Here is a 27,151-nt window from a genome sequence, read left to right on the forward strand (position 1 = left end):
TTAGCAAAGGCCATCCTGATGAAAGAACACTATTTTCGTATGTCCAAACGCACCCTAAATACACGTAAGCTATATTAGAGCCAAGAGAGGGTTGCCACCAAGTCAGATTTGGACCGTCCTGGTGACCACGTCGTCTGTGGACGTAGCGTGTACGCATTCCCACATGCACGCAAGGCGCACAGGTTGGGGAGCAAGTAGTGGCTTCCCGAGAAGCCGTGGGGTGCCTGAGGCTACGGCCGAGCGCCCTCCCGTGAGGGGCCACACCTGCTAAAGTGTAACTGCTGTGGACTACCGGACTTTTTGTTCGGTAGCAAGTAGCAAAAAATTGAAGTCAAAGATAAAATGCCACTTAGCCCAGTTAACACAGGAGTAAAGGCATTGGTCGTTAAATCATTCAGCAGGAAAAACGTTTGTAACACCCGGACATTTTTAACGTAGTATAGAGAGTGAGAGAGGGACTCCAGTTTGCGCTCCTCTCCCTCGCCTCCGGCTCCCGGGCTCAACTTAAGTGGCCGCGCTCTTATGGCTACGCCCGCCGCCGCCCAGTCAGGCTGGGCCTTCCTGCGTTTCCGCGCCGCTCCCGACCATCCCCCCGAGGGGCGGGGCGCACCGTGCGTCACGTCGCCGTTCCGTTGCGCGAGCTCCGCCCCTGCGCGCCCCGCAGCTCTGTGTTTGAAAGCTGTTCCCGGGGAGACAACGGCGAGCTGGGCGCAATATGGAGCCGAGGCTAGTGAAGCCGCCCGGGCAGGATTTGGTAGTGGAGCGTCTCAAAAGCCGCTACGGACTAGGGGGCAGCCGCTTCGCCGAGGTGAGGCCTAGCCGTTCACCTCGACCCTTCCCTGTGCCCGCGGGCGGGTTCCGGCAGGTGTGAAGCCTCGGGGTCGAGGTGCCGAAGGAAGGCTCCCGGGCGGGGAAGTGACTCTCCGGGCCTCGAGCCACTCTGCCGGAAACAGGGTTAGCGAAAGGAGGCGGGAGGAGCAGAAGTCTTTCGTGGCCGCAGATGCTCCCGACGTGGGAAAAACAGATTTTCTACCAGAAAAATGCCTTCACCATAAATTCTTGAAGGTTTATGATGTATCAGACATGGTGGTATGGCACGTTAATTTACAAGTGACTGGTGTGGAGTTCAAAAAGCAATTTTAATTCCTTTAAAACCCTTCCTATTTGGAAAGAATTCCAAAATTAAAGTTGCAGGAATAATGCAAAGAACTCTTTTGGACACTTCGTTTGGATTCACCAGTTAACATTTTGCCACTTTTGCGTTACTATTATCTTCCTAGTTTTTTTTTTTTAATTTTTTCAATTTATTTATTTTCAGAAAAACAGTATTCATTATTTTTTCACCACACCCAGTGCTCCATGCAAGCCGTGCCCTCTATAATACCCACCACCTGGTACCCCCCCGCCCCCCCGCCACTTCAAAACCCTCAGATTATTTTTCAGAGTCCATAGTCTCTCGTGATTCACCTCCCCTTCCAATTTCCCCCAACTCCCTTCTCCTCTCCATCTCCCCTTGTCCTCCATGCTATTGGTTATTCTCCACAAATAAGTGAGACCATATGATAATTGACTCTCTCTGCTTGACTGATTTCACTCAGCATAATCTCTTCCAGTCCCGTCCATGTTGCTACAAAAGTTGGGTATTCATCCTTTCTGATGGAGGCATAATACTCCATAGTGTATATGGACCACATCATCTTTATCCATTCATCCGTTGAAGGTCATCTTGGTTCTTTCCATAGTTTGGCAACCGTGGCCATTGCTACTATAAACATTGGGGTACAGATGGCCCTTCTTTTCAGGACATCTGTATCCTTGGGGTAAATACCCAGGAGTGTAATTGCAGGGTCATAGGGAAGCTCTATCTTCCTAGTTTTGACATTACATACACCCCTTTTCCTGCTGAGCTATTGAAGGGTAGCTTGCAGGCACTGTGATACTTTTACCCCCAAATATGAATACTTAAGTGTATTTTCTAGGAATAAGGATATTCTCTTACATATCCACGGTAATAAATTAAGGAGACTTACCATTTATACAGTAATATGTAATGTATAGTCCGTATTCAAATTTCACCAATTATCTCAATAATGTCCTTTGTAAAATTTTCTCCCGGTGCAGATACAATCCACAAATGAGCATTGTATTTAGTTTTCTGTTGCCTTTATTCTGGAACAGGTTCTTAAGTCTTTGCCTTTCATAATGTTGATATTTTTGAAGAGCATAGGACAACTGAGTTTCTCTGAATACACCTCATGACTAGATAGATACCAGTTTTATGCATTTTTGGCAGGAGTGATGTATTTGTTGCTCCTGTTCATTAGGCGACATGTGATGTTGCTTTGTCCCATTATTGGTGATAAAAATTTTGACCACTTGGTTAAGGTAGTGTCTTACCAGTATGTCCACTCTAACCTTTGTAATTATCCCTTGTACTTAATACATAATTTGTGGGGAACTCTTGAGACTGTAGATTGATTCTTAATATATAAATTAGATATGTCTTTTTTCTTTTAAGTATGATTTTTCAAGTTTTGATCAGGCTAAATGGAAGAGAAGATCTCTAACCTCCCCAGGTAAGCTGATGGAGTATTTTTTTATATTTGGGAGTTTTAACATTTAATCTGAGAGAAAACAGTAATCAGGATTTTGGGGGTTTAAATGTGTAAGATGTTTTCAACATCGAATGAATTCTTTTTGGTGTTTCAGTTACAGCATTTTTGCCTTTAAAATTGTTAAAAAATAGTGTATTAGATAAAGAAAACTATTTGTTATTTTTTTTAAAGCATAAACTTTTCCAAGTTACAGGGGTAATAATTGTTGCACTGGAAGAACTTAACCAAATGTACTTGATAAAGATAATTATACTGTGAGATTGGGTGGATTGGAACATTATGTGGTCATCTGGAACTAACATATATAGCTAATTAACCATTAGTCTTGATTTGCTGATACTTCTTCAGTGATGTTTTTACTAGTAAGTATAATCATTGAATTTTGAGATGATAGCAGAAACATTGTCTTTAAAAGTTTGTCAGATGGTAGATTAGAGAATTTCATTTTTTTTCCAAGTTTCATTTTGAAATTTTGTAAACACTCTTCCGAAACATTCCTTCAACATGAAAAAAAAACCCAATTTTACTGAGTCTGGTATCTTAAAAATATCTTAAAATTGTATTTTAGTTTTGAAATTTCCCCTAAAATTTCCAGCTCTTTTTTTTTTTTTTTTTAAAGATTTTATTTATTTATTTGACAGAGATCACATGTAGGCAGAGAGGCAGGCAGAGAAGGAAGTAGGACCCCCGCTGAGCAGAGAGCCTGAGGACCCTGGGATCATGACCTGAGCTGAAGGCAGAGGCTTTAGCCCATCTGAGCCACCCAGGTGCCCCAAATTTCCAGCTTTTTAAAATATAACTAAAGGGGCGTATGGGTGGCTCAGTCCTTAAATGTCTGCCTTCAGCTCACTTCATGATCCCAGGGTCCAGGGATTGAGCTCTGCGTGAGGCTCCCTACTCTGGAAGAAGCCTGCTTCTCCCTCCCCCAACCCCCCTGCTTGTGTTCTCTCTCTCGCTGTCTCTCTGTCAAATAAATAAATAAAATCCTTTAAAAAAATAAAATATATGACTAAAAAGTATAGCTCATTTAATTTCTGATGGGGAAAAATGCGTGCTAGACAAGGATGCATAGATTTCAATGACATGGATGGAACTATAGCATAAGCTAAGTGCTAAGCGAAATAAGTCAGGAAAAAGACAAATACCATAGGATTTCACCCATAGGTGGAATTTAAGAAACAAAACAGATGAACATAGAGGAAAGAAAGGAAAAAATAAGATAAAAACAGAGAGGGAGACAAACCACAAGAGACTCTTAACTATAGGGAACAAATTGATTGTTGCTGGAAAAGAGAAGGGTAAGGGGGAAGAGGTAATTGGATAATGGGCATTAAGATGGGCACTTATGTAATGAGCACTGAGTGTTATACACAACTGATGAATCCCTAAATTCTGCCTCTGTTAAAAAATCAGATGATTCAAAAAATTTTTTTTAAATTTCTAAATTTCTTATCAGAGAAGCTCTTTTGCCTTTTACTCAGTTTAGATAGAAGCTAATAGTCTGTTAAATGTTTAGTGTTTAGGGGTGCCTGGGTGGTGCAGTCAGTTAAGTGTGTCTGACTCTTGTTTTTAGTTCAGGTCAGGATCTCAGGGTTGTGAGATCAAGCCCTGTGTTGGGCTCCATGCTCAGTGCAAAATCTGAGATTCTCTTTCTCTCTGCCCCTCCCACTTGTGCTCTCTAATAAAAAAAAGTTTAATGTTTAAAATATATAAAATTATAAAATGTTTAATATTTGAAGACTGTTGACATATAATGATTAGGTAGAAAGAAGACTGGATTCTAAATTTTAGTCTTTCCATTTGTTGGTTCTGTTACTTGGGTAATTTCAGGTAACTTCTCTGGTCCTTAGACTTCACATCATTGGAATAGGGTTAAAGGCGCCTATTCTGCTAACTTCATAGTAAGCTAGTTGTTGCTAAGATCAAATAAGATAATAAATGAAAGAGCATTTTGAAATCAGTAAAGTGCTATATAAGATTTGATGCCTATTTTGTGAAGTTTTCATTACAGAGACATACAGATAAGAAATCATTAGGTAATTTTGCTGCCTTACCTTTAGAAGCCTAGAATGAGATTAGTATCTGATTTTAGTAATCTCTGCTATTTTATTTTTTTGTTAACAGATGGTTTGGATATCTTCTCATCTGGAGATAAAGTGGGTTCATCATTAAGATGTTATTCTGATGAAGGAAAGCTTTGCACAACACCGCTTTGTAGTTCATTCAAACACCTAAATGTGAATTGGTAAAGTACCTTGAATCCTTAGTATTACTCTCCCTTTGGTATCTAAAAAAACTGAGATTAAAGGGAGGATTGTTTATATCTTTGCTTTTTTTCTGAGAGGAAGTACAGGCAGTCTGAGCCTGCTGAATGGTTGAAGAGACTGATTTATTTTTACTGAGTGTTTCTGTGATAAAAGCATAAACCTAGCAGTATGTTTGGTGGTATAATGGAAAGTTATTTGCACAGTATGAAAGACGAACAATTATTTTTCTGGTTATCCATCCAGAACCCAAATGAAAACCTTGCTCTTTTTTTTTTTTTTTTTTAAAGGACCTAGGATAAAAATGAATGCAGAGTTGTTAGACAGTGATATTTAACTCAGTATCCATTGTGTGTCTACTAGTGTGGTAAGCTATATTTTAGGTAGTTGAGAGAGAGATTGAAGAAATCAGCCTCGGGTGATGCTAACTACATGCAGAGTGTTGGGCTGTGAGTGGGTGAAGCCAATATAAAAACAGTGGAAGCTAAGGAGAAATGAAGTTTTGAATTAGATAAAATTAAATGCCATAAATATGTGGCAGAAGGAGGTGCTAAATGCATCAAGAAGGGGTAAACGTTTTGAAATAATGTTAAATCATAAAGATGTATACGTATACAAAATGAAATGTTGAGATAATCACGGGGAGAAGAAAATGTAACTGCCAAAAATATATGTATATTATTAAGGTAATTGATATTTGGATGCTTGAATTTTTTATATAATTGCCTCATTTTCTTCATTCATTCATTCATGTAAAGCACATAGAACAGTGCTTAGTACATAGAAAAGCACTCAAATGTTTTATTATCATTATTATTACAGTTTCATTTGGCATTCACAATGTGGCTTTGTTGATGTGGTTTTAAGATTTGCACATGAGGTAGATTGAATATGGAATAAGAAAAATAAAAATTGTTTTTGAGATAATTATGAATTTCTGGAAATGATTTTCTTTCTTTTTTTTTTTTTTTAAAGATTTTATTTATTTATTTGTCAAAGAGAGAGGGAGAGAGAGCGAGCACAGGCAGACAGAGCAGCAGACAGAGGCAGAGGGAGAAGCAGGCTCCCCGCCGAGCAAGGAGCCCGATGTGGGACTCGATCCCAGGACGCTGGGATCATGACCTGAGCCGAAGGCAGCTGCTTAACCAGCTGAGCCACCCAGGCGTCCCGGAAATGATTTTCTTGTATTTAACTGATAGTTTTATCATTTTTGTTATCATAAATGGTCTGGGAATAATTTCAAGTTATGACTTGAAGCTTTTGAGCTATGAAAGTTTTTATAACATTAAACATTTTTTTTCACAATCTCTAGTTATGATCTAATCTGGATTATAGTGCTATCCAGCATAGTAGCCACAGGGCACAGGAGGCTACTGAGTACTTGAAATACAAGTACGAAATATACACCAGATTTTAAAGATGAATGAAAGAATGCAAAAATATCTTAATAATTTTAAATACTGATTATGTACCTTTTACTAGCTAGGTCAGTTATTTAAATTCTTTAGGTTTTAGTTTCTTCCTGTTAAATGTTAGCTCTTTTAGCTAAAATTATAGCTAATAGTAGCTGGTATATCTATCTCACAGAAGTATTAGGAATCAAAAGAAAGCGTATGGAAGTCATAGAGCATTCTACAAGTATATGTCATTTTTTTTTTTTTTTAAAGATTTTATTTATTTATTTGAGAGAGACAGTGAGAGAGAGCATGAGCGAGGAGCAGGTCAGAGAGCGAAGCAGACTCCCCATGGAGCTGGGAGCCTGATGTGGGACTCGATCCCGGGACTCCAGGATCACGCCCTGAGCCGAAGGCAGTCGTCCAACCAACTGCGCCACCCAGGCGTCCCAGTATATGTCATTTTAAATTAAGCCCATTGGAATATATAGAAAAATACCTGTAGTGACTTTTTAGGATCAGTGGTTTACATTTCACATTTTGTTTTCCATGTTTAAAAATGTTTGCTTGTTACATTTTTTCAGTTGTTATGCTGTTAATATTTGAAAAGCAGTTTTGTCTTTTTTAAAATGCTGTAGAAAACTTCCAGAATGCTGTTAGATTTTTTTTTTTTAAAGCCTAGATGATGAACTGGATTCTTTTCAAGATTTGAAGCAACAAGAAACAAAAGAAGAGTTAATTGAGAATGATCATAGAATTAGTACCTCCAAAATAACCAAACAGTCTTTTAAAGACATTGAAAAAGGTAAAAGAGATAATCATTTTAGAATAGTTACTTAAGGGACGCCTGGGTGGCTCATTTGGTTGGACGACTGCCTTCGGCTCAGGTCATGATCCCAGGGTCCCGGGATCGAGTCCCACATCGGGCTCCCGGCTCCGTGGGGCGTCTGCTTCTCCCTCTGACCTTCTCCTCGCTCATGCTCTCTCTCACTGTCTCTCTCTCAAATAAATAAAAATAAAAATAAAAAAAATAAAAAATAAGAATAAAAAATAAGAAAAAAAAGAATAGTTACTTAAAAAGATGCTTTGTCAGGGTATCTGGCTGGCTCAGTACATAGAGCCTGTGACTCTTCATCTCAGGGTTATCAATTTAAGCCCCACATTGGGTGTAGAGATTACTTAAAAATAAAATCTTTAAAAAAATAGCTTTGTCAAGTAGAGCACATAAAGCTTATCCCATAGTAATAACACTGGTCCTCAAGTGTATGTATATTTCTGTCTTCTGTATTTTTGTAAGCCATGAGATATTAACTGTGCTTATTGTTAACTAAAGGAGAAGAGAAAAGTAAACTTCATTATTTTCCAGAAGTATTCTTATGTTCTCAAAATTACCAAAATAAGTTAATAATCAGTTGAATATTTTTTATAATGTCTTCATATTTCTTCATATTAGTATTTGTTAGGAAGTCATTAAATACGGTGGTAGAGTTGAGTAATCCTTTAATATTTTAAGACAGTACTCCAGATTATTTAAGGTATAGCTTCATCAGGCACTTATTTAGTAACTCTCTCTACATGTGGCTGCATGTCATAGTTTTGTCAGCATTTCAAGGCAACAGGCAACCAGAGTGTTTGCAGGACTTTGAGAACAGTGTTGCCCCTTTGATAGCCTTTTTGCATCTCTTCTTGGCATATATTGTCTACATACAGCATGCTCATTTCTCCCTTCCCACTCTTCATCATCCTCTTTCTATTCACCTCAGCATTTGAAAGTGAAAAGTAATTCTGCCTGGACTTGTGTTTCTTGCTATGTGGTGTATTTTCCCACTGAAAAACAACAGAAAATACAGGATAATGTAAAAGAAAAAAAGTTGAATGTATTTAAAAGTTGTCATAATTAAGGAATATTTAAGCTACAGACTGAAATGGGAACCTAGAGAGGCAAGCAAAGCAGTGAAAGTGTCTTTCACTTTGGGGGCACCTGGGTGGCTCATTCAGTTGGGCATCTAACTCTTGATTTCAGCTAGGGTTGTGATCTCAGGGTCCTGGGATTGAGCCCAGTGTAGGGCTCTGTGCTCCACTGGAGTCTCCTGGGATTCTTTCTCCCTCTCCTTCTGCCTCTCTTCCCCCTCCTATACTCTAAATAAATAGATAAGTAAATAAAATCTTTTAAAAAAAATGGAACTTTCACTTTAGGGGCATTTGCTCAACTGAGTGAGGTGCAGTTTTTTTTTTTTTTTTTCAAGATTTATTTATTAGGGAGTGCGTCTGCTTACATGTACATGTGGAGGAGGGGGAACAGAGGGAGAGGGAGAAAGAATCCCAAGTGGACTCACTGAAGAGTGCAGAGCCCCACATGGGGCTTGATCTCACTACTCTGAGATCATGATCTAAGCCGAACTCAAGAGATGGTGCTTAACAGACGGAGCCAGTCAGGCCCTCTAGAACATTTTTCTTTGTTAAAAATTTGTGTTATTATTTTTTTTTATTTTGGCTCCCTAAGGTCTGTCGAAGATGGGGAGTGCAATAGGAGACCCCTTTCTTAAAGCTAGGGTTCTCAAGAAGGCTAATGCAAGTTAAAACCACTTTTAGTACTAATAGAAAATAAATTCTGGCAATATAGTGTTGGTAAAGAAGGTGAAGCAAAAGGAACTTGTTCATCCATTGCTGTTGGGAGAGTAAATTAATATAACCACCTTGGCAAGCAGTTTGGTATCACTGGCATAGTTGAACCTGTATGTGTCCCTTATCATCCAGCAATATTGCTGTTAATCATATACCCTAGAGAAACTCTTGAGCATGTGTACCAGCAGCCACATGCAAGACTGTAGAGCACCTGTATAGACAAAGAGCTCAAATATCCACCTGTAGTGGAATGTTGACATATAAAAATATAAAATAGGTTAAAGTAGTGAAGATTTGTGAACCTGATTCTGTCATTAATACAAGAACATATTTAAAGGAGGTAATAGAAATTACATAATTACATCATTATATAAATTACAGACATTATATATTGTTTAAAATCAGGCAAAACAAAGTCTTAATTTTTATTAAATTTTTACTGAGATCATAAAAATTTTTAAAAAATAAAGCAATGATTAATGCTGTATTTGGGTTTGGTTAATTTGGTTTAGAGGAGAGAAGGGAATGTGATTAGGGGTTTCTGATGTAACTTCACATTTCTTGGCCTAGGCAGGTAATACCTGAGTGTTTCTATGCACTTTAAAGTCCATTTTGAAGTTATTTCAGACTTACAGAAAAATTGCAAAAAGAGCATAGAGAATTTCTGTAAGGCCTTCACCCAGATTTTCTAATTTTAACATTTACAACATTTGCTATATATAATTCTTTCTGCATGTAATACTGAAGACTTTAAAATTTTTTTCCATTTAAATTCAATTTAGGTAACATAGTGTATTATTAATGTCAGGGGTAGAATTTTGTGATTCATTGGTTGCCTATAACACCTAGTGCTCATTACATCAAGTGCCCTCCTTAATGCCCATCACTCAATTATCCCTTCCCTCCACCTAAGTTCCTCCAGACACCTTCCGTTTGTTCCCTATAGTTAAGAGTCTTTTATGGTTTGCCTCCCTCTCTGTTTTTATCTTATTTTATTTTTCCTTTCCTTCCCCTGTGTTCATCTGTTTTGTTTCTTAAATTCCACCTATGAGTGAAGTCATGCAGTATTTATCTTTGGCTTATTTCACTTAGTGTAATACCCTATAGTTCCATCCATGTCATTTTAAATGGCAAGATTTCATTCTTTTGATGGCTGAGTAATATTCTACTGTCTGTGTGTATGTGTGTGTATGTATATATGTGTATTATATATGTGTACATGTGTATATGTGTGTATATGTATATATGTAACATACATGTATATATAGTATATACACACCACATCTTTATCCATTTATCTGTTGATGGACATCTGAACTCTTTCCACATTTTGGCTATTGTGGACATTGCTTCTATAAACATTGAGCTGTATGTGCCCCTTCGATTCACTATTTTTGTGTCCTTTGGATAAATATCTAGTAGTGGTTTCTGGGTCATAGGGTAGTTCTATTTTTAACTTTTTGAAGAACCTTCATACTGTTTTTAATACCGGAAACTTTTTAACAATACTACAATTCATATTTAAAATAACTCTTCCTGAAGAGTACTCTGAGAATACTTAAAACTATAAATCAATAAGCTTTATAATTAAATTTCTTTTTTAGCAGTTGCCCAGCCAACTAATGTGGCATCAAATTCAAGAAATTGGACTGAATATTGTAGTAATGCAAATGACTCCCCTCTGAGACGTGTCAGCTGTTCAACATCTAAAGCACCAAACAAGCAGAGAATACTTCCACATCAGATTAATCAGATCTATGATGAATTATTTCAAATACATCAGAAACTGCAGGTAAGAACTAAAAACTGAATTGAGAATTGAGTTATATTTATGTTCTAAGCACGAGACATATATAAAATTTGAATACAGAGTATGTCATTTTAATTATTATTTTTTTTTTCCCCAATTTATTTATTTTCAGAAAAACAGTATTCATTATTTTTTCACCACACCCAGTGCTCCATGCAAGCTGTGCCCTCTATAATACCCACCACCTGGTACCCCAACCTCCCACCCCCCCGCCACTTCAAACCCCTCAGACTGTTTTTCAGAGTCCATAGTCTCTCATGGTTCACCTCCCCTTCCAATTTACCCAAATTCCCTACTCCTCTCTAACGCCCCTTGTCCTCCATGCTATTGGTTATGCTCCACAAATGAGTGAAACCATATGATAATTGACTCTCTCTGCTTGACTGATTTCACTCAGCATAATCTCTTCCAGTCCCGTCCATGTTGCTACAAAAGTTGGATATTCGTCCTTTCTGATGGAGGCATAATACTCCATAGTGTATATGGACCACATCTTCCTTATCCACTCATCCGTTGAAGGGCATCTTGGTTCTTTCCATAGTTTGGCGACTGTGGCCATTGCTGCTATAAACATTGGGGTACAGATGGCCCTTCTTTTCACGACATCTGTATCTTTGGGGTAAATACCCAGGAGTGCAATTGCAGGGTCGTAGGGAAGCTCTATTTTTAATTTCTTGAGGAATCGCCACACTGTTCTCCAAAGAGGCTGCACCAACTTGCATTCCCACCAACAGTGGAAGAGGGTTCCCCTTTCTCCACATCCTCTCCAACACATGTTGTTTCCTGTTTTGTTAATTTTGGCCATTCTAACTGGTGTAAGGTGATATCTCAATGTGGTTTTAATTTGAATCTCCCTGAGGGCTAATGATGATGAGCATTTTTTCATGTGTCTGATAGCCATTTGTATGTCTTGATTGGAGAAGTGTCTGTTCATATCTTCTGCCCATTTTTTGATGTGTTTGTCTGTTTCGTGTGGGTTGAGTTTGAGGAGTTCATTATAGATCCTGGATATCAACCTTTTGTCTGTACTGTCATTTGCAAATATCTTCTCCCATTCCGTGGGTTGCCTCTTTGTTTCTTGACTGTTTCCTTTGCTGTGCAGAAGCTTTTGATTTTGATGAAGTCCCAGAAGTTTATTTTCGCTTTTGTTTCCTTTGCCTTTGGAGACGTATCTTGAAAGAAGTTGCTGTGGCTGATATCAAAGAGATTACTGCCTATGTTCTCCTCTAAGATTCTGATGGATTCCTGTCTCACGTTGAGGTCTTTTATCCATTTTGAGTTGATCTTTGTGTACGGTGTAAGAGAATGGTCGAGTTTCATTCTTCTACATATAGCTGTCCAGTTTTCCCAGCACCATTTATTGAAGAGACTGTCTTTTTTCCACTGTATATTTTTTCCTGTTTTGTCGAAGATTAATTGACCATAGAGTTGAGGGTCCATATCAGGGCTCTCTACTCTGTTCCACTGGTCTATGTGTCTGTTTTTATGCCAGTACCATGCTGTCTTGGTGATCACAGCTTTGTAATAAAGCTTGAAATCAGGTAAGGTGATGCCGCCAGCTTTATTTTTGTTTTTCAACATTTCCTTAGCGATTCGGGGTCTCTTCTGATTCCATACAAATTTTAGGATTATTTGCTCCAGCTCTTTGAAGAATGCCGGTGGAATTTTGATCGGAATGGCATTAAAAGTATAGATTGCTCTAGGCAGTATAGACATTTTAACAATGTTTATTCTTCCGATCCAAGAGCATGGAATGGTCTTCCATCTTTTTGTGTCTTCTTCAATTTCTTTCATGAGTGTTCTATAGTTCCTCAAGTATAGATCCTTTACCTCTTTAGTTAGGTTTATTCCCAGGTATCTTATGGTTCTTGGTGCTATAGTAAATGGAATCGATTCTCTAATTTCCCTTTCTGTATTTTCATTGTTAGTGTATAAGAAAGCCACTGATTTCTGCACATTGACTTTGTATCCTCCCACGCTGCTGAATTGCTGTATGAGTTCTAGTAGTTTGGGGGTGGAGTCTTTTGGGTTTTCCATATAAAGAATCATGTCATCTGCGAAGAGAGAGAGTTTGACTTCTTCATTACCAATTTGGATACCTTTTATTTCTCTCTGTTGTCTGATTGCTGTTGCTAGGACTTCTAATACTATGTTGAACAAGAGTGGTGAAAGTGGGCATCCTTGTCTTGTTCCTGATCTCAACGGGAAGGCTGCAAGCTTTTTCCCATTGAGGATGATATTTGCTGTGGGTCTTTCATAGATAGATTTGATGAGGTTCAGGAATGTTCCCTCTATCCCTATACTTTGAAGCGTTTTAATCAGGAACGGATGTTGGATTTTGTCAAATGCTTTTTCTGCATCAATTGAGAGGACCATGTGGTTCTTCTCTCTTCTCCTATTAATTTGTTGTATCACATTGATTGATTTACGAATGTTGAACCATCCTTGTAGCCCAGGGATGAATCCCACCTGATCATGGTGGATAATCTTTTTAATGTGTTGTTGGATCCTGTTGGCTAGGATCTTGTTGAGAATCTTAGCATCCATATTCATCAGTGATATTGGTCTGAAACTCTCCTTTTTGGTAGGGTCCTTGCCTGGTTTGGGGATCAGGGTAATGCTGGCTTCATAGAAAGAGTCTGGAAGTTTTCCTTCTGCTTCAATTTTTTGAAACAGCTTCAGGAGAATAGGTGTTATTTCTTCTTGGAAGGTTTGGTAGAATTCCCCAGGGAATCCGTCAGGTCCTGGGCTCTTGTTTTTTGGGAGATTTTTGATCACTGCTTCAATCTCGTTATTAGATATCGGTCTATTCAGGTTGTTGATTTCTTCCTGGTTCAATTTTGGTAGTTTATATTTTTCCAGGAATGCATCCATTTCATCTAGGTTGCTAAGCTTATTGGCATATAACTGTTCGTAATAACTTCTGATGATTGTTTCTACTTCCTTGGTGTTAGTTGTGATCTCTCCCTTTTCATTCATAATTTTATGAATTTGGGATTTCTCTCTTTTCTTTCGGATTAGTGTAGCCAGTGGCTTATCGATCTTATTGATTCTTTCAAAAAACCAGCTTCTAGTTTCATTGATACGTTCTACTGTATCTCTGGTTTCTCCCTCATTGATCTCAGCTCTAATCTTGATGATTTCCCTTCTTATGTGTGGAGTTGGTTTGATTTGTTGTTGATCCTCCAGTTCTTTAAGGTGTAGAGACAGCTGGTGTGTTCTGGATTTTTCAATTTTTTTGAGCAAGGCTTGGATGGCTATATATTTTCCCCTTAGGACCGCCTTTGCTGTATCCCATAGGTTTTGGACCGAAGTGTCTTCATTCTCATTGGTTTCCATGAATTGTTTCAGTTCTTCTTTGATCTCCTGGTTGATCCAAGCATTCTTAAGTAAGGTGGTCTTTAGCTTCCAGGTGTTTGAGTTCCTTCGGAACTTTTCCTTGTGATTGAGCTCCAGTTTCAAAGCATTGTGATCTGAGAATATGCAGGGAATAATCTCAGTCTTTTGGTATCGGCTGAGTCCCGATTTGTGACCCAGTATGTGGTCTATTCTGGAGAAGGTTCCGTGTGCACTTGAGAAGAATGAGTATTCTGCTGTTTTAGGGTGGAATGTTCTGTATATATCTATGAGGTCCATCTGGTCCAATGTGTCATTCAATGCTCTTGTTTCTTTGTTGAGTTTCTGCTTCGATGATCTGTCTAATTCTGAAAGAGGCGTGTTAAGATCACCTACGATTAGTGTATTCATATCAATATGACTCTTTATCTTGATTAACAGTTTTCTTAAGTAATTGGCTGCTCCCATATTGGGAGCATAGATATTTACAATTGTTAGATCATCTTGGGGGTAGTCCCTTTAAGGATTATGTAGTGTCCTTCTGTATCTCTGACTACAGTCTTTAGTTTGAAGTCTAATTTATCTGATATGAGAATCGCTACCCCAGCCTTCTTTTGAGTCCCATTGGCATGAAAGATGCTTCTCCACCCCTTCACTTTCAGTCTGCGTGTATCTTTAGGTTCAAAATGGGTCTCTTGTAGACAGCATATGGATGGGTCCTGTCGTTTTATCCAATCTGCAACCCTGTGCCATTTTATGGGTGCATTTAGGCCATTCACGTTGAGAGTGATTATTGATAGATACGTTTTTATTGACATCGAGTTACCTTTGAAGTCTTTCTTTCTGTAGACTGTCTCTATATTTCTGTTCAATGCTATTCTTGGGATTTTTCCTCTTTTATAGAACCCCCCTTAATATTTCCTGCAGTATCGGCTTGGTGGTTGCATAGTCTTTTAAGCCTTGCCGGTCTTGGAAACTCTTTATCTCTCCATCCATTTTGAATGTCAGTCTTGCTGGATAAAGTATTCTTGGCTGCATGTTCTTCTCATTTAGTGCCCTGAATATATCTTGCCAGCCTATTCTGGCTTGCCAGGTCTCTGTGGACAGGTCTGACGTTATTCTGATGGGCTTCCCTCTGTAAGTAAGGAGCCTCTTTGCCCTGGCAGCTTTCAAGAGATTATACCTACAATTATAATTTCTCAATTTGACTATCAGGTGTCGTGATGTTTTTTTGGAGTGTATAATCTTGGGTGGAGACCGTTCAGCCTCTAGTACATGAACGCTGGTTTCATTCGCGAGATTCGGAAAGTTTTCATGAAGGACTTGTTCCACGACATCTTCTAGACTTCTTTCTTTCTCCTCCCCTTCAGGAATTCCAATAATTCTGATGTTGGAACGCTTCATGGCATCATTTATTTCCCTAATTCTGCTTTCGTGGGATCTAAGCTGTTTGTTCCAGGCTTCCTCCTGATCCTTTCTCTCTGTTTGTCTTCCAGATCACTAATTCTATCTTCTGTCTCAGTTACCCTAGCTTTGAGAGAGTTTAGATTGGATTGGAACTCATTGAGAGCATTGTGGACCTCCTCCCTGGTGGCTTTAAGCTCCGCCCTAACATTGTGAACATCCTGTCTGGTCGCTTTCAGTTCGGCCCTAATCAATTCTGTTTGGTCATCCATGGCTTTCTCCAACCTAGCTATTGCCTGGATAATTGTTAGCCTGAATTCTCTTTCCGACATATTGTCTATGTTGATAGCCGTTAGCTCTATTGCAGAAGGTCCATCCTCTGTATTTTTCTTCTGTTGGGCATTCCTCCTCCTAGTCATTTTGGTGGGAGAAGACTGAACAGATGTAGCTGGATGTATCAACTCTGGTGCAGTCAAGGTGCACCCTGGAACACTTCCTGATCTCCGTCTCAGAGAGAAGCCTCAGTCTGGGTGCAGAAGCTGAATAAATTCCCCCTTGGCCGCTGGCAGTGCAGGTTCCAAGTTGCAGACCCTGGGGGCGCAGGATCTTTTGCTCGTCCCCAAAGCCAAGGCAGTGGCGGCTGTCTGGGAGCTCCTGACCGCCAGAGAGGTTCCAAACAGCGATCGCACACTGAGATTTTGCCGCCGGCCCGGGCTGGGAGTGCCCGGCTTGCGCGCACCTCTTTTCAGAGGCGGCTGTGGGTCCAGCGCGCGTCTGGGGCACTGAGAACAGGGCGCTGGTCCGTAAGCCGCAGGCTGGGCTTTTGCGCGCCTCTGTCTGGGGAAGAGTTTCGCGCGCTCTCGGCTTAGACTTTGAAACAATGGTGCGGGTCAAGAAGCGCCCCCGGGCCTTAGAAACCCAGGAGAGCTGGAGCGACGTGCGCGCGCATCTCAAGCTTTGTGGTAGGGCTAGTGCGCGTTCTGCAGACCGGCGCAGCTCCCATCCCCTCACAGGAGCCGGAACCCCCGCGCTCTGGGGCGCGCTGGCGGCTTAGGGACCAGGAGCCGGTTTCTCCGCCGCACTCTCTCTGCCTCCGCGCTGGGGAGGCCGTCTGGGACCGGGGACTTAAGCCCCTGTCCCTAGCCTCCCCGATTCCCACAATTTGCCCCCGCGATCCTTTGCTCTTTTGGAGTACTTTCAACCAGTCTCCAAGTTAATGCTGGTCCCCAGACGCAGGGCCCTCTCGCTCGTATCGGGGTATTACTTTCGCACCAGTCGCCTCTGGTGGCTCCCTCCCCCTTTTGTTTATCTTCCGATATCAGTCCGCCGTTCCCATTCTGCTTTACCTGCTCACTGGCGTCTTCTGCCCCTGTAGAGATCCAGACGTGTATAATTCTGATCTCAGGCTGATTTCATGGGTGATCAGAGTTCTTTGGTAGGTAATCAGCTCACTTTGGGGTACCAGCTGAAAAGACGCCTCTTCCTAGTACCCCGCCATCTTGTCCCCCCCTCATTTTAATTATTTTAGATAAGTGTGTTGAGACAAAGTCAAAAGGGAGCAAAGACAAATTTATCACAAGGAATAAACAAATTTATTACAGTATTGAAGGGAAAAATTCATAGCTGAGGGAAAAAATAAATGGTGTTTTTAGGTATAGCCATATTTCTTAGATTCCAACTGTTTCCTGTTTTTTGTTTATTTATTTCCCTCCCACCCTTGCTTAAGAAATAAAACAAAATCTTGGGACACCTGGGTGGCTCAGTCAGTTAAGCATCTGTCTTTGGCTCAGGTCATGATCTCAAAGTCCCGGAATTGAGTCCCACTTCGGGCTTCTTGCTCTGGCAGGGAGCCCGCTTTTGCCTCTGCCGGCTGTTCTCCTTGCTTGTGCTTTCTCTCTGTGTCGACTATCTCTCTCTCTCTCTGACAAATGAATAAGATCTTTTTTTAACAAAAAAAAAAAAGAAAAAAAAAGAAATATAAGCTGGTTAAGTGTCCTTTTTTTCTTTAAAGTTTATTTTTTTTTTATTAATCTCTACACCCAACATGGGGCTTGAACTCACAACCCTGAGTCACTTGGTCCTCCAACTGACCAGCCAAGTGCCCCTAAAGTGTGCTTTTTGAAGTCGTGTCATGATTCATTATTTTACATACGTATATGTAAGAAGTTCTCTTGTCAGTTCTCACCAAAATTCGATGCAGAACATTGGTATTTATCGTCTTTGGGATTTTTTTGTTTCTAAAGGATGTACTTCATGTATTTATCAAGTGTCCACTAGGTGGGAGTACAGAAGGGAGGAAAAGTATGTGTAATACACAATTCCTGACCAAAATTGTTCTAGTTGGAATTCTGCTATATTTGTATAAGGAAATAAACATTTTTTTAAAAACCATTATCTAAAAAAAATACTCCAATATCTCATTTTGTTTTCAGATTATAATAGCATTTCAGAAAAATATTGTTTTGGCCTAAAATATTGTTTTGGCCTAAAATCTCTGGTGAACAGTTCAGGAAGAGACATAACTTGGTATTTGACTGAGGTAAAATTTAAAAAAGAGAGGGATGGGAAGGGCATTCCAGGTCGCAAGAGTTCGGGGTGGGAGGTTTTTGGAAAGGAGTGATTTGTTAGACTGAACTTACCAGCCTGGGGAAGGAACACTCAGGTTGGCTACAGGTTTTTAAGCAAGTGAGTGACATAGTTATAAATAGTGCATTGGAAAAATTCCTATACTTCATGAGATAAAAAAGAATAAGCAAAATATTAAAGATATATCATTTATTGCAAACACAATAAAGACAAGTATTTTTTAAAACATGAAGTGCAGTGTATTAATCTTGTTTAATCTATAGTCAAATCTAACTTAAATAATTTTTTTGGTCTTCTATTGTGTTGGTCATCGTTAAGTATACACATTTTGTCATATTTTGTGATTTTTTTTTCCAATTTATTTATTTTCAGAAAAACAGTATTCATTATTTTTTCACCACACCCAGTGCTCCATGCAAGCCGTGCCCTCTATAATACCCACCACCTGGAACCCCAACCTCCCACCCCTCTGCCATTTCAAACCCCTCAGATTGTTTTTCAGAGTCAATAGTCTCTCATGGTTCACCACCCCTTCCACTTTACCCAAAAGCACATACCCTCCCCAATGTCCATAACCCTACCCCCCTTCTCCCAACCCCCCTCCCCCCAGCAACCCACAGTTTGTTTCGTGAGATTAAGAGTCACTTATGGTTTGTCTCCCTCCCTATCCCATCTTGTTTCATGGATTCTTCTCCTACCCACTTAAGTCCCCATGTTGCATCACCACTCCCTCATATCAGGGAGATCATATGATAGTTGTCTTTCTCCGCTTGACTTATTTCGCTAAGCATGATACGCTCTAGTTCCATCCATGTTGTCGCAAATGGCAAGATTTCGTTTCTTTTGATGGCTGCATAGTATTCCATTGTGTATATATACCACATCTTCTTGATCCATTCATCTGTAGATGGACATCTAGGTTCTTTCCATAGTTTGGCTATTGTGGACATTGCTGCTATAAACATTCGGGTGCACGTGCCCCTTTGGATCACTACGTTTGTATCTTTAGGGTAAATACCCAGTAGTGCAATTGCTGGGTCATAGGGCAGTTCTATTTTCAACATTTTGAGGAACCTCCATGCTGTTTTCCAGAGTGGTTGCACCAGCTTGCATTCCCACCAACAGTGTAGGAGGGTTCCCCTTTCTCCTCATCCACGCCAGCATCTGTCATTTCCTGACTTGTTGATTTTAGCCATTCTGACTGGTGTGAGGTGATAGCTCATTGTGATTTTGATTTGTATTTCCCTGATGCCGAGTGATATGGAGCACTTTTTCATGTGTCTGTTGGCCATCTGGATGTCTTCTTTGCAGAAATGTCTGTTCATGTCCTCTGCCCATTTCTTGATTGGATTATTTGTTCTTTGGGTGTTGAGTTTGTTAAGTTCTTTATAGATTTTGGACACTAGTCCTTTATCTGATATGTCGTTTGCAAATATCTTCTCCCATTCTGTCAGTTGTCTTTTGATTTTGTTAACTGTTTCCTTTGCTGTGCAAAAGCTTTTGATCTTGATGAAATCCCAACAGTTCAGTTTTGCCTTTGCTTCCCTTGCCTTTGGCGATGTTCCTAGGAAGATGTTGCTGCGGCTGAGGTCGAAGAGGTTGCTGCCTGTGTTCTTCTCAAGGATTTTGATGGATTCCTTTCTCACATTGAGGTCCTTAATCCATTTTGAGTTTATTTTTGTGTGTGGTGTAAGGAAATGGTCCAATTTCATTTTTCTGCACGTGGTTGTCCAATTTTCCCAACACCATTTATTAAAGAGGCTGTCTTTTTTCCATTGGACATTCTTTCCTGCTTTGTCAAAGATTAGTTGACCATAGAGTTGAGGATCTATTTCTGGGCTCTCTATTCTGTTCCATTGATCTATGTGTCTGTTTTTGTGCCAGTACCATGCTGTCTTGATGATGACAGCTTTATAATAGAGCTTGAAGTCCGAAATTGTGATGCCACCAACTTTGGCTTTCTTTGTCAATATCCCTTTGGCTATTCGAGGTCTTTTCTGGTTCCATATAAATTTTAAAATTATTTGTTCCATTTCTTTGAAAAAGATGGATGGTACTTTGATAGGAATTGCATTAAATGTGTAGATTGCTTTAGGTAGCATAGACATTTTCACAATATTTATTCTCCCAATCCAGGAGCATGGAACATTTTTCCATTTCTTTGTGTCTTCCTCAATTTCTTTCATGAGTACTTTATAGTTTTCTGAGTACAGATTCTGTGCCTCTTTGGTTAGGTTTATTCCTAGGTATCTTATGGTTTGGGGTGCAATTGTAAATGGGATTGACTCCTTAATTTCTCTTTCTTCTGTCTTGTTGTTGGTGTAGAGAAATGCAACTGATTTCTGTGCATTGACCTTATATCCTGACACTTTACTGAATTCCTGTACAAGTTCTAGCAGTTTTGGAGTGGAGTCTTTTGGGTTTTCCACATAGAGTATCATATCATCTGCGAAGAGTGATAATTTGACTTCTTCTTTGCCGATTTGGATGCCTTTAATTTCCTTTTGTTGTCTGATTGCTGAGGCTAGGACTTCTAGTACTATGTTGAATAGCAGTGGTGATAATGGACATCCCTGCCGTGTTCCTGACCCCTGGCCAGACTTATCAAAAAGAAAAGAGAAAGGACCCAAATAAATAAAATCATGAATGAAAGAGGAGAGATCACAACTAACACCAAAGAAATACAAACTATTACAAGAACTTACTATGAGCAACTCTATGCCAACAAATTTGACAATCTGGAAGAAATGGATGCATTCCTAGAAACATATAAACTACCAAAATTGAACCAGGAAGAAATAGAAAGCCTGAACAGACCCATAACCAGTAAGGAGATTGAAACAGTCATTAAAAATCTCCAAACAAACGAAAGCCCAGGGCCAGACGGCTTCCCGGGGGAATTCTACCAAACATTTAAAGAAGAACTAATTCCTATTCTCCTGAAACTGTTCAAAAAAATAGAAATGGAAGGAAAACTTTCAAACTCATTTTATGAGGCCAACATCACCTTGATCCCAAAACCAGACAAGGATTCCATCAAAAAAGAGAGCTATAGACCAATATCCTTGATGAACACAGATGCAAAAATTCTCACCAAAATACTAGCCAATAGGATTCAACAGTACATTAAAAGGATTATTCACCACGACCAAGTGGGATTTATCCCAGGGCTGCAAGGTTGGTTCAACATCCGCAAATCAGTCAATGTGATACAACACATCAATAAAAGAAAGAACAAGAACCATATGATACTCTCAATAGATGCTGAAAAAGCATTTGACAAAGTACAGCATCCCTTCCTGATCAAAACTCTTCAAAGTGTAGGGATAGAGGGCACATACCTCAATATCATCAAAGCCATCTATGAAAAACCCACCGCAAATATCATTCTCAATGGAGAAAATCTTTCTTTCTTTTTTAAAGGTTTTATTTATTTAATTGACAGAGAGAGATCTCAAGTAGGCAGAGAAGCAGGCAGAGGGAGAGGGGGGAAGCAGGCCCCCTGCTGAGCAGAGAGCCCCGATGCAGGGCTCTTCCCAGGACCCTGAGATCTTGACCTGAGCCAAAGGCAGAGGCTTAACCCACTGAGCCACCCAGGCACCCCTACATATAGATAAAGCTGTCACCAGTACGTGAGATCTAGACAGAGGACAGAGTGCCTTTGAGATGGAGAGAAGTGGATGGATTCTCGACATTTTTTTAAAAGATTTTTATTTATTTATTTGACAGAGAGTCAGAGGTCACAGGTAGGCAGAGAGGCAGGCAGAGAGAGAGGGAGGAGGCGGCTCCCCGCTGAGCAAAGAGCCTGATGCGGGCCTCAGTCCTGGGACCCTGAGATCATGACCCAAGCCGAAGGCAGAGGCCCAACCCACTGAGCCACAGGTGCTCGGATTCTCAACATTTTTAAGAAATGGATCCAGTAGGTCTTGGAGATTGTTTTGATGTGGGAGGTGTGCAGTAGGGTTTTAGTCAAAGATGAAATGCAAGTTTATTCTTTAGGCTGTTGGATAAATGATTCTACTTTTTGCTGAGATAGGGAACAAAACTGGAGGGATAGAAGATTCTGTTTTTTTGAAACTTTAGCTTTAATTTTTATGTAGGGAATAATTCCTTTATTATGAATATTATCTTCTCATTTGCTGTTTGGTTTTTTAAAAGTTTGTAAAATACTTAGGAGATACCGAAAAACCTATAGTATTATAATATCAACTGTGTACCCATTGCCCATATTGCATAATTAATGCATAATTAATTTTATTAATAATTCTGTTTGATATTTTTAAAGAATATGAAATGTTTTGATTTGAGTTGAAACAGCCTTCCTCCATCCCATATCCTCTTCCTTTTCCCAAGGATTCAGCACTCTCTTGAAATCAGTGTGGATCCATTATGTCCTGTTTTAACACTTTTATGTATTCATATATATGTATTGCTTTGAATGTTTTAAAATACTACGTAAGTAATGACATATTGTAGATTTCTTTTTGCAACTTCCTTGCTTTGTTCATTGTTATATTTCTGAGATTTGGAAAATGTAGCTCTATTTCATTCATTTTAACTGCCATGTAGCATTCTAGGCTCTTTAAAACACCATTATTTTTTTTTTTTTTAAGATTTTATTTATTTATTTGTGAGAGAGAGAATACATAAGCAGGGGTGGGAGGGCAGAGGCAGTAGAAGGGGGGTGGGGAGAAGCAGACTCCCCACTGAGCAGGAGCCTTAAATTGAGCATGATGGATCCCAGTACCCTGGGATCATGACCCGAGCTGAAGGCAGACTCTTAACTGATTGACATCATTGACAACATTTGTTTTTTTTTTTTTTTTTAATTTATTTATTTGACAGAGAAAGATCACAAGTAGGCAGAGAGGCATGCAGAGAGAGAGAGGAGGAAGCAGGATCCCTGCTGAGCAGAGAGCCCGATGCGGGACTTGATCCCAGGACCCTGAGATCATGACCTGAGCCGAAGGCAGCGGCTTAACCCACTGAGCCACCCAGGCGCCCCGACAACATTTGTTATCTGTCTTTTTGATTCTGGCCATCCTAGTGGGTATGAAGGGACACCTCATTATGGTTTTGATTTGCATTTCCCTGATGGCTAGTTGAATTCAATTGGACATTTTTATTTGTCCTACCTGAGAGCATACAGGTGGGGATATTCGGTAGGAAGCTTGGACTTGAGATCGAGCTTAGGAGAAAAAGCTGAGCAGTTGTAGGTTGGGGGAAGTTAGCATATACACAGTAATTTAGCCATTGAGTGGAGGGAAGTAAGCAGAGAGAATGAGAAGATGCGAAGGGAAGTGACTTAAGCCCAGATCCTGAGGAACATTAGTAATTAAATGACAGTAAAGAAAGCAGAATCCCCAAGGGAGGCTGAGAAGCCATGGCCAGAGAGTGAGATAGAAAACCAGGAGAATGTGGTGTCGTAGAATCCAATGAAAGAGATTATTTTAGATTGAAAGAAAGGGCCTATCGTATAAAATGCTCTTTAGAGACTCAGTAAAATTAGAACTGAAAGTGGCCTTCAGATGTAATAATGGGTAAGTCATTTCAGTAGGGGGATGCTGGCTGACGCCAGATTGAAGTAAATTGAGGAGTGATTGGGAAATAGAGCTCAGCAGGTGTAGACAAAGTGTTAAAGAATTTTGTGAAAGAGAGGCAGTTAGTGGGTATGGTCAAGAGCAACCCCATTTCAGATGAGATGGAAGAGATTAAAAATATTAGAGGGATTGTTAGCACAGCAGTGTCCAAAGAAGGCAGAAGGCAGTGAGATCCTGAGTTTGCCTTTGTAATGGGAGGGAAGGAGAAACCTGTGTGTCTTGAGGGCAGGAGGCTGGTGTTTCCTTCTGCTGTCTTCTGTTTTCTCTGTGAATTAGGGATGAGGCTGTCTGCACAGAATCATGTAGGAGGTGAGGTGTTCAAAGTAAAGAATGGAGAAAGTTTTGAAATAGGCACTGTGAAGAGTAGGAGAGAGAGAGCCAACCATGAAAATATAAAACGATTTCTGGACTGCATTGAGAATCCAGTTAGAGGTACCCAAAGTTTACAATAGTCCAACTGTGTTTGTGTGTGTGTGTGTGTTTTCTCCATTGGTATCGAGCAATGTGGCATTGAGATTAGTGCTATAATGCAGGGCTGGGGTCTTTTAGCCCAAGTGAAGGATGAGAAGGGAAGGGGATGGAGAGTATAGGGAAAAGAATAGATGGTGAAGTTGAAGTAGAATGTGGAATTGAAGCTGGATAGGGGATTATTCTGCATAATACAGTTGCATTTTGGACCCCAAATTCTCTTGAGTCCTCAGAGTTGAATCTCACTACATTGTCACATCATTTTGCAACAAGATAGATTTTCTGTGCATTCTTATATGCTATGATGATAGTCTAGCTGTTACTGTAATCCATATTTTACTTGTACTCATGTAGTCCTAAACACCATTTGATTAAGCTACAACCTCAGTAAATAAAACAATTTATAGAATTTGTGAATGTACTTTCTAAAAATACTTGAATCTGACATTTTAATACAGTGTGAAACTGCAGCACAACAGGAGTTTGCTGAAGAACTTCAAAAGCGGGAACGTTTTTTAGTTGAAAGAGAACAACTGCTTTTCAGACATGAAACTGCTTTGAGTAAAATTAAAGGTGTCGAAGAAGAAGTTCTTACAAGATTTCAGATTATAAAGGAGGTAACTATATAGCATTTGATTTTAGAGTAAAGTAATTTCTGTTTTTCTTAGATTCACTAATTATTAGCATTTTGCAGCATATGCTTTATTTCTTCTCCACTCTCCCATCCCCCCATGTAGTTTTTCCTGGACCATTTGAAACTAACTTGTAAAAATCACGACTCAGCTCTCCTAAATACTTCCTTAGTATTATCAGTGCTTAATTTTAGGACTGTGTGTCTCCTAAGCTTAAGGACATTTGCCACATCATTATCATATTAGGAAATTAATGCTAATAAAATAATTTAACTTCATATACAGTCTGCATTCACTTTCCCAGTTGGGTCTTGAGGTATTTTTTTTTTTTAAAGATTTTATTCATTTATTTGAGAGAGAGAGAAAGTGTGCGTGCCAGTGTGATATGGAGAGGGAGAGGCAGAGATTCTCAAGCCACCTCCCTGCTGAACATGGAGCCCAACAAAGGGCTCAATCCCACAACTCCCAAGATCATGACCTGAACTGAAGCTGAGTCAGATTCTTAACCAGCTGAGCCACCCAGGTGCCCCACTGTATTGAAATCTTTTATTGCTTGTTTTATTTTCTGATCAAGGAACTAGATAGAATTCATGCATTATACTTGATTTTTATACCTTTTTGGTTTCTTTGAATCTAGAGCAGTCAGCCATTCTTTTATGAGACTTTTCTTTGAATATTCCAGGCCAACAGTCGTATGGAGTATGTCATTTTCTGGATTTGCTTGATTGTTTCCTAAGGATTTTTTTTTAGGTTGCATATTTTTATCAAGAACATTATCTAGGTGGTAGGGTATACTTTGTTTCATATCAACAGATACATTACTATATTTGTAACTTGTGTAGAATAAATTTCATTCTGTTTTGAAAAATGCATATGTCTTGTAATCACCACTATAATCCTAATAAGAAATAATTCTAGCACCCCAAAAGTTACCATATGCCCCTTTGTAGTTATCCCTCCCTGCCCCTTGTACCCTCTCCCCTGCCGGTAACCACTGACCTATTTTCTGTCCCTGTACTTCTGCCTTTTCCCAGAATGTCATGTAAATAGAATCATGATTTTTCTTTATTTGTGTTTTTCAGCAGCCATTTAATTATGAGGTATCTCCACATGCTTTTCTTCGAGTTTATCCTGTTTGGGGTTCACTGAACATCTTGACTTTGTAAATTAATGTCTTTCACCAAATCTGGAAAGTTTTCAACCATTTATTTCTTCACTTATTTTTTTATGTTCCAACTGCTTTCTCTTCCTTCTGTGTCTCCAGTGACTCATATGTTAGGTCTTTTGGTGTTACACCATAGACTGCTTTGCTCCTTTTTCCTCATCTGTTTCTTCTGTGTTCTTCAGATTTGATAATGTCTGTTATCTACCCTTACATTCATTGTTTCTTCTTTCATTCCCATGTTGCTACTGAGATCATCTAGGGAATTTTTTATTTCTGACATTTTAATGTCCTAAAATTGCTAATTATGTTATTTTAAAAATTATGTTTAATTTTCCTTATGAGAATTTTTATCTTTCCATTTGTATTCATTTGTATTTACCTCAGGGAATGTACCTAAGTATTCAACACCTGGATCATGTAAGGATTGGCATTTCTCTTGAGAGTTAGCACATTTTCTGGTTCAGTGACTTTTGGATTGTATTTGGGACCTTTTGGATATTGTACAGATTCTGGATCTTGTTCTGATCCTCTGTAGACTGTTCATTTTTCTAAGTAGTCAACCCAGTTGAGTTCTTTATTTATACATTATAGTTGACATATATTTTGTTAGTTACAATGTACAATATCGTGATTTGACATTTATATGCATTATGAAATGCTCACCATGTAAAACTAGTTACCATCTGTCACTATATAATACTATGACAATATTATTGACTGTATACTCTATGCTATACTTTACATCTCTGACTTATTTTGTAATTGGAAGTTTGTACCTTTTGACCACCTCCACCCATTTTGTCCACTCCTGCACACCTCCTTCCCCTGGTGGCAGCCATACCAGTTCTTTCTTTTATGAGTCTGTTTCTGTTTTGTTTTGTTTGTTCATTTGTTTTTTTTTTTATTTCATGTAAAGTGAAGTCAGCAGTGATCGTCTTTTACTGACTTATTTCACTTAGCTTAATACCCTCAGTGTTCCTTCATGTTGTCACAAATGATAAAATTTCATTCTCTTTTATGTCTGAATAATATTCCACTGTGTACCACATCTTTGTCCATTTATCAGTGGACATCTAGGTTTCCTCCATATGTTGGCTGTTGTAAATAATGGCTACAGTGAACGTAGGTGTGCATATATCTTTTGGAATTCATGTTTTCATTTTCTTTAGGTAAATGCCCAGAAGTGGAATTGCAGGATCATATGGTAGTTTTATTTTTAATTTTTTGAGAAACCTCCATGTGTTTTCCGGAG

General features: G+C 39.3%; 1 protein-coding gene across 5 annotated transcripts in view; it reads left to right on the forward strand.

The window, feature by feature from the left end:
* The first annotated feature begins 693 nt into the window (after positions 1-693).
* Positions 694-27,151, forward strand: part of CCDC138 (coiled-coil domain containing 138) — a 129,753-nt gene continuing 103,295 nt past the window's right edge. For 3 of the 5 annotated variants that reach the window (XM_044263799.1, XM_044263803.1, XM_044263804.1), the window contains exons 1-6: positions 694-808; positions 2,519-2,576; positions 4,740-4,860; positions 6,951-7,078; positions 10,503-10,690; positions 24,561-24,719. In XM_044263799.1, the coding sequence (XP_044119734.1) occupies positions 716-808; positions 2,519-2,576; positions 4,740-4,860; positions 6,951-7,078; positions 10,503-10,690; positions 24,561-24,719 (747 nt within the window). In that variant the 5' untranslated portion in view covers positions 694-715. The remainder of the gene's footprint in view (positions 809-2,518; positions 2,577-4,739; positions 4,861-6,950; positions 7,079-10,502; positions 10,691-24,560; positions 24,720-27,151) is intronic. The other 2 variants (XM_044263801.1, XM_044263802.1) reach the window with 2 other exon arrangements.

The sequence above is a fragment of the Neovison vison genome, chromosome 8, assembly GCF_020171115.1.
Source record: "Neovison vison isolate M4711 chromosome 8, ASM_NN_V1, whole genome shotgun sequence".
Lineage (NCBI taxonomy): Eukaryota > Metazoa > Chordata > Mammalia > Carnivora > Mustelidae > Neogale > Neogale vison.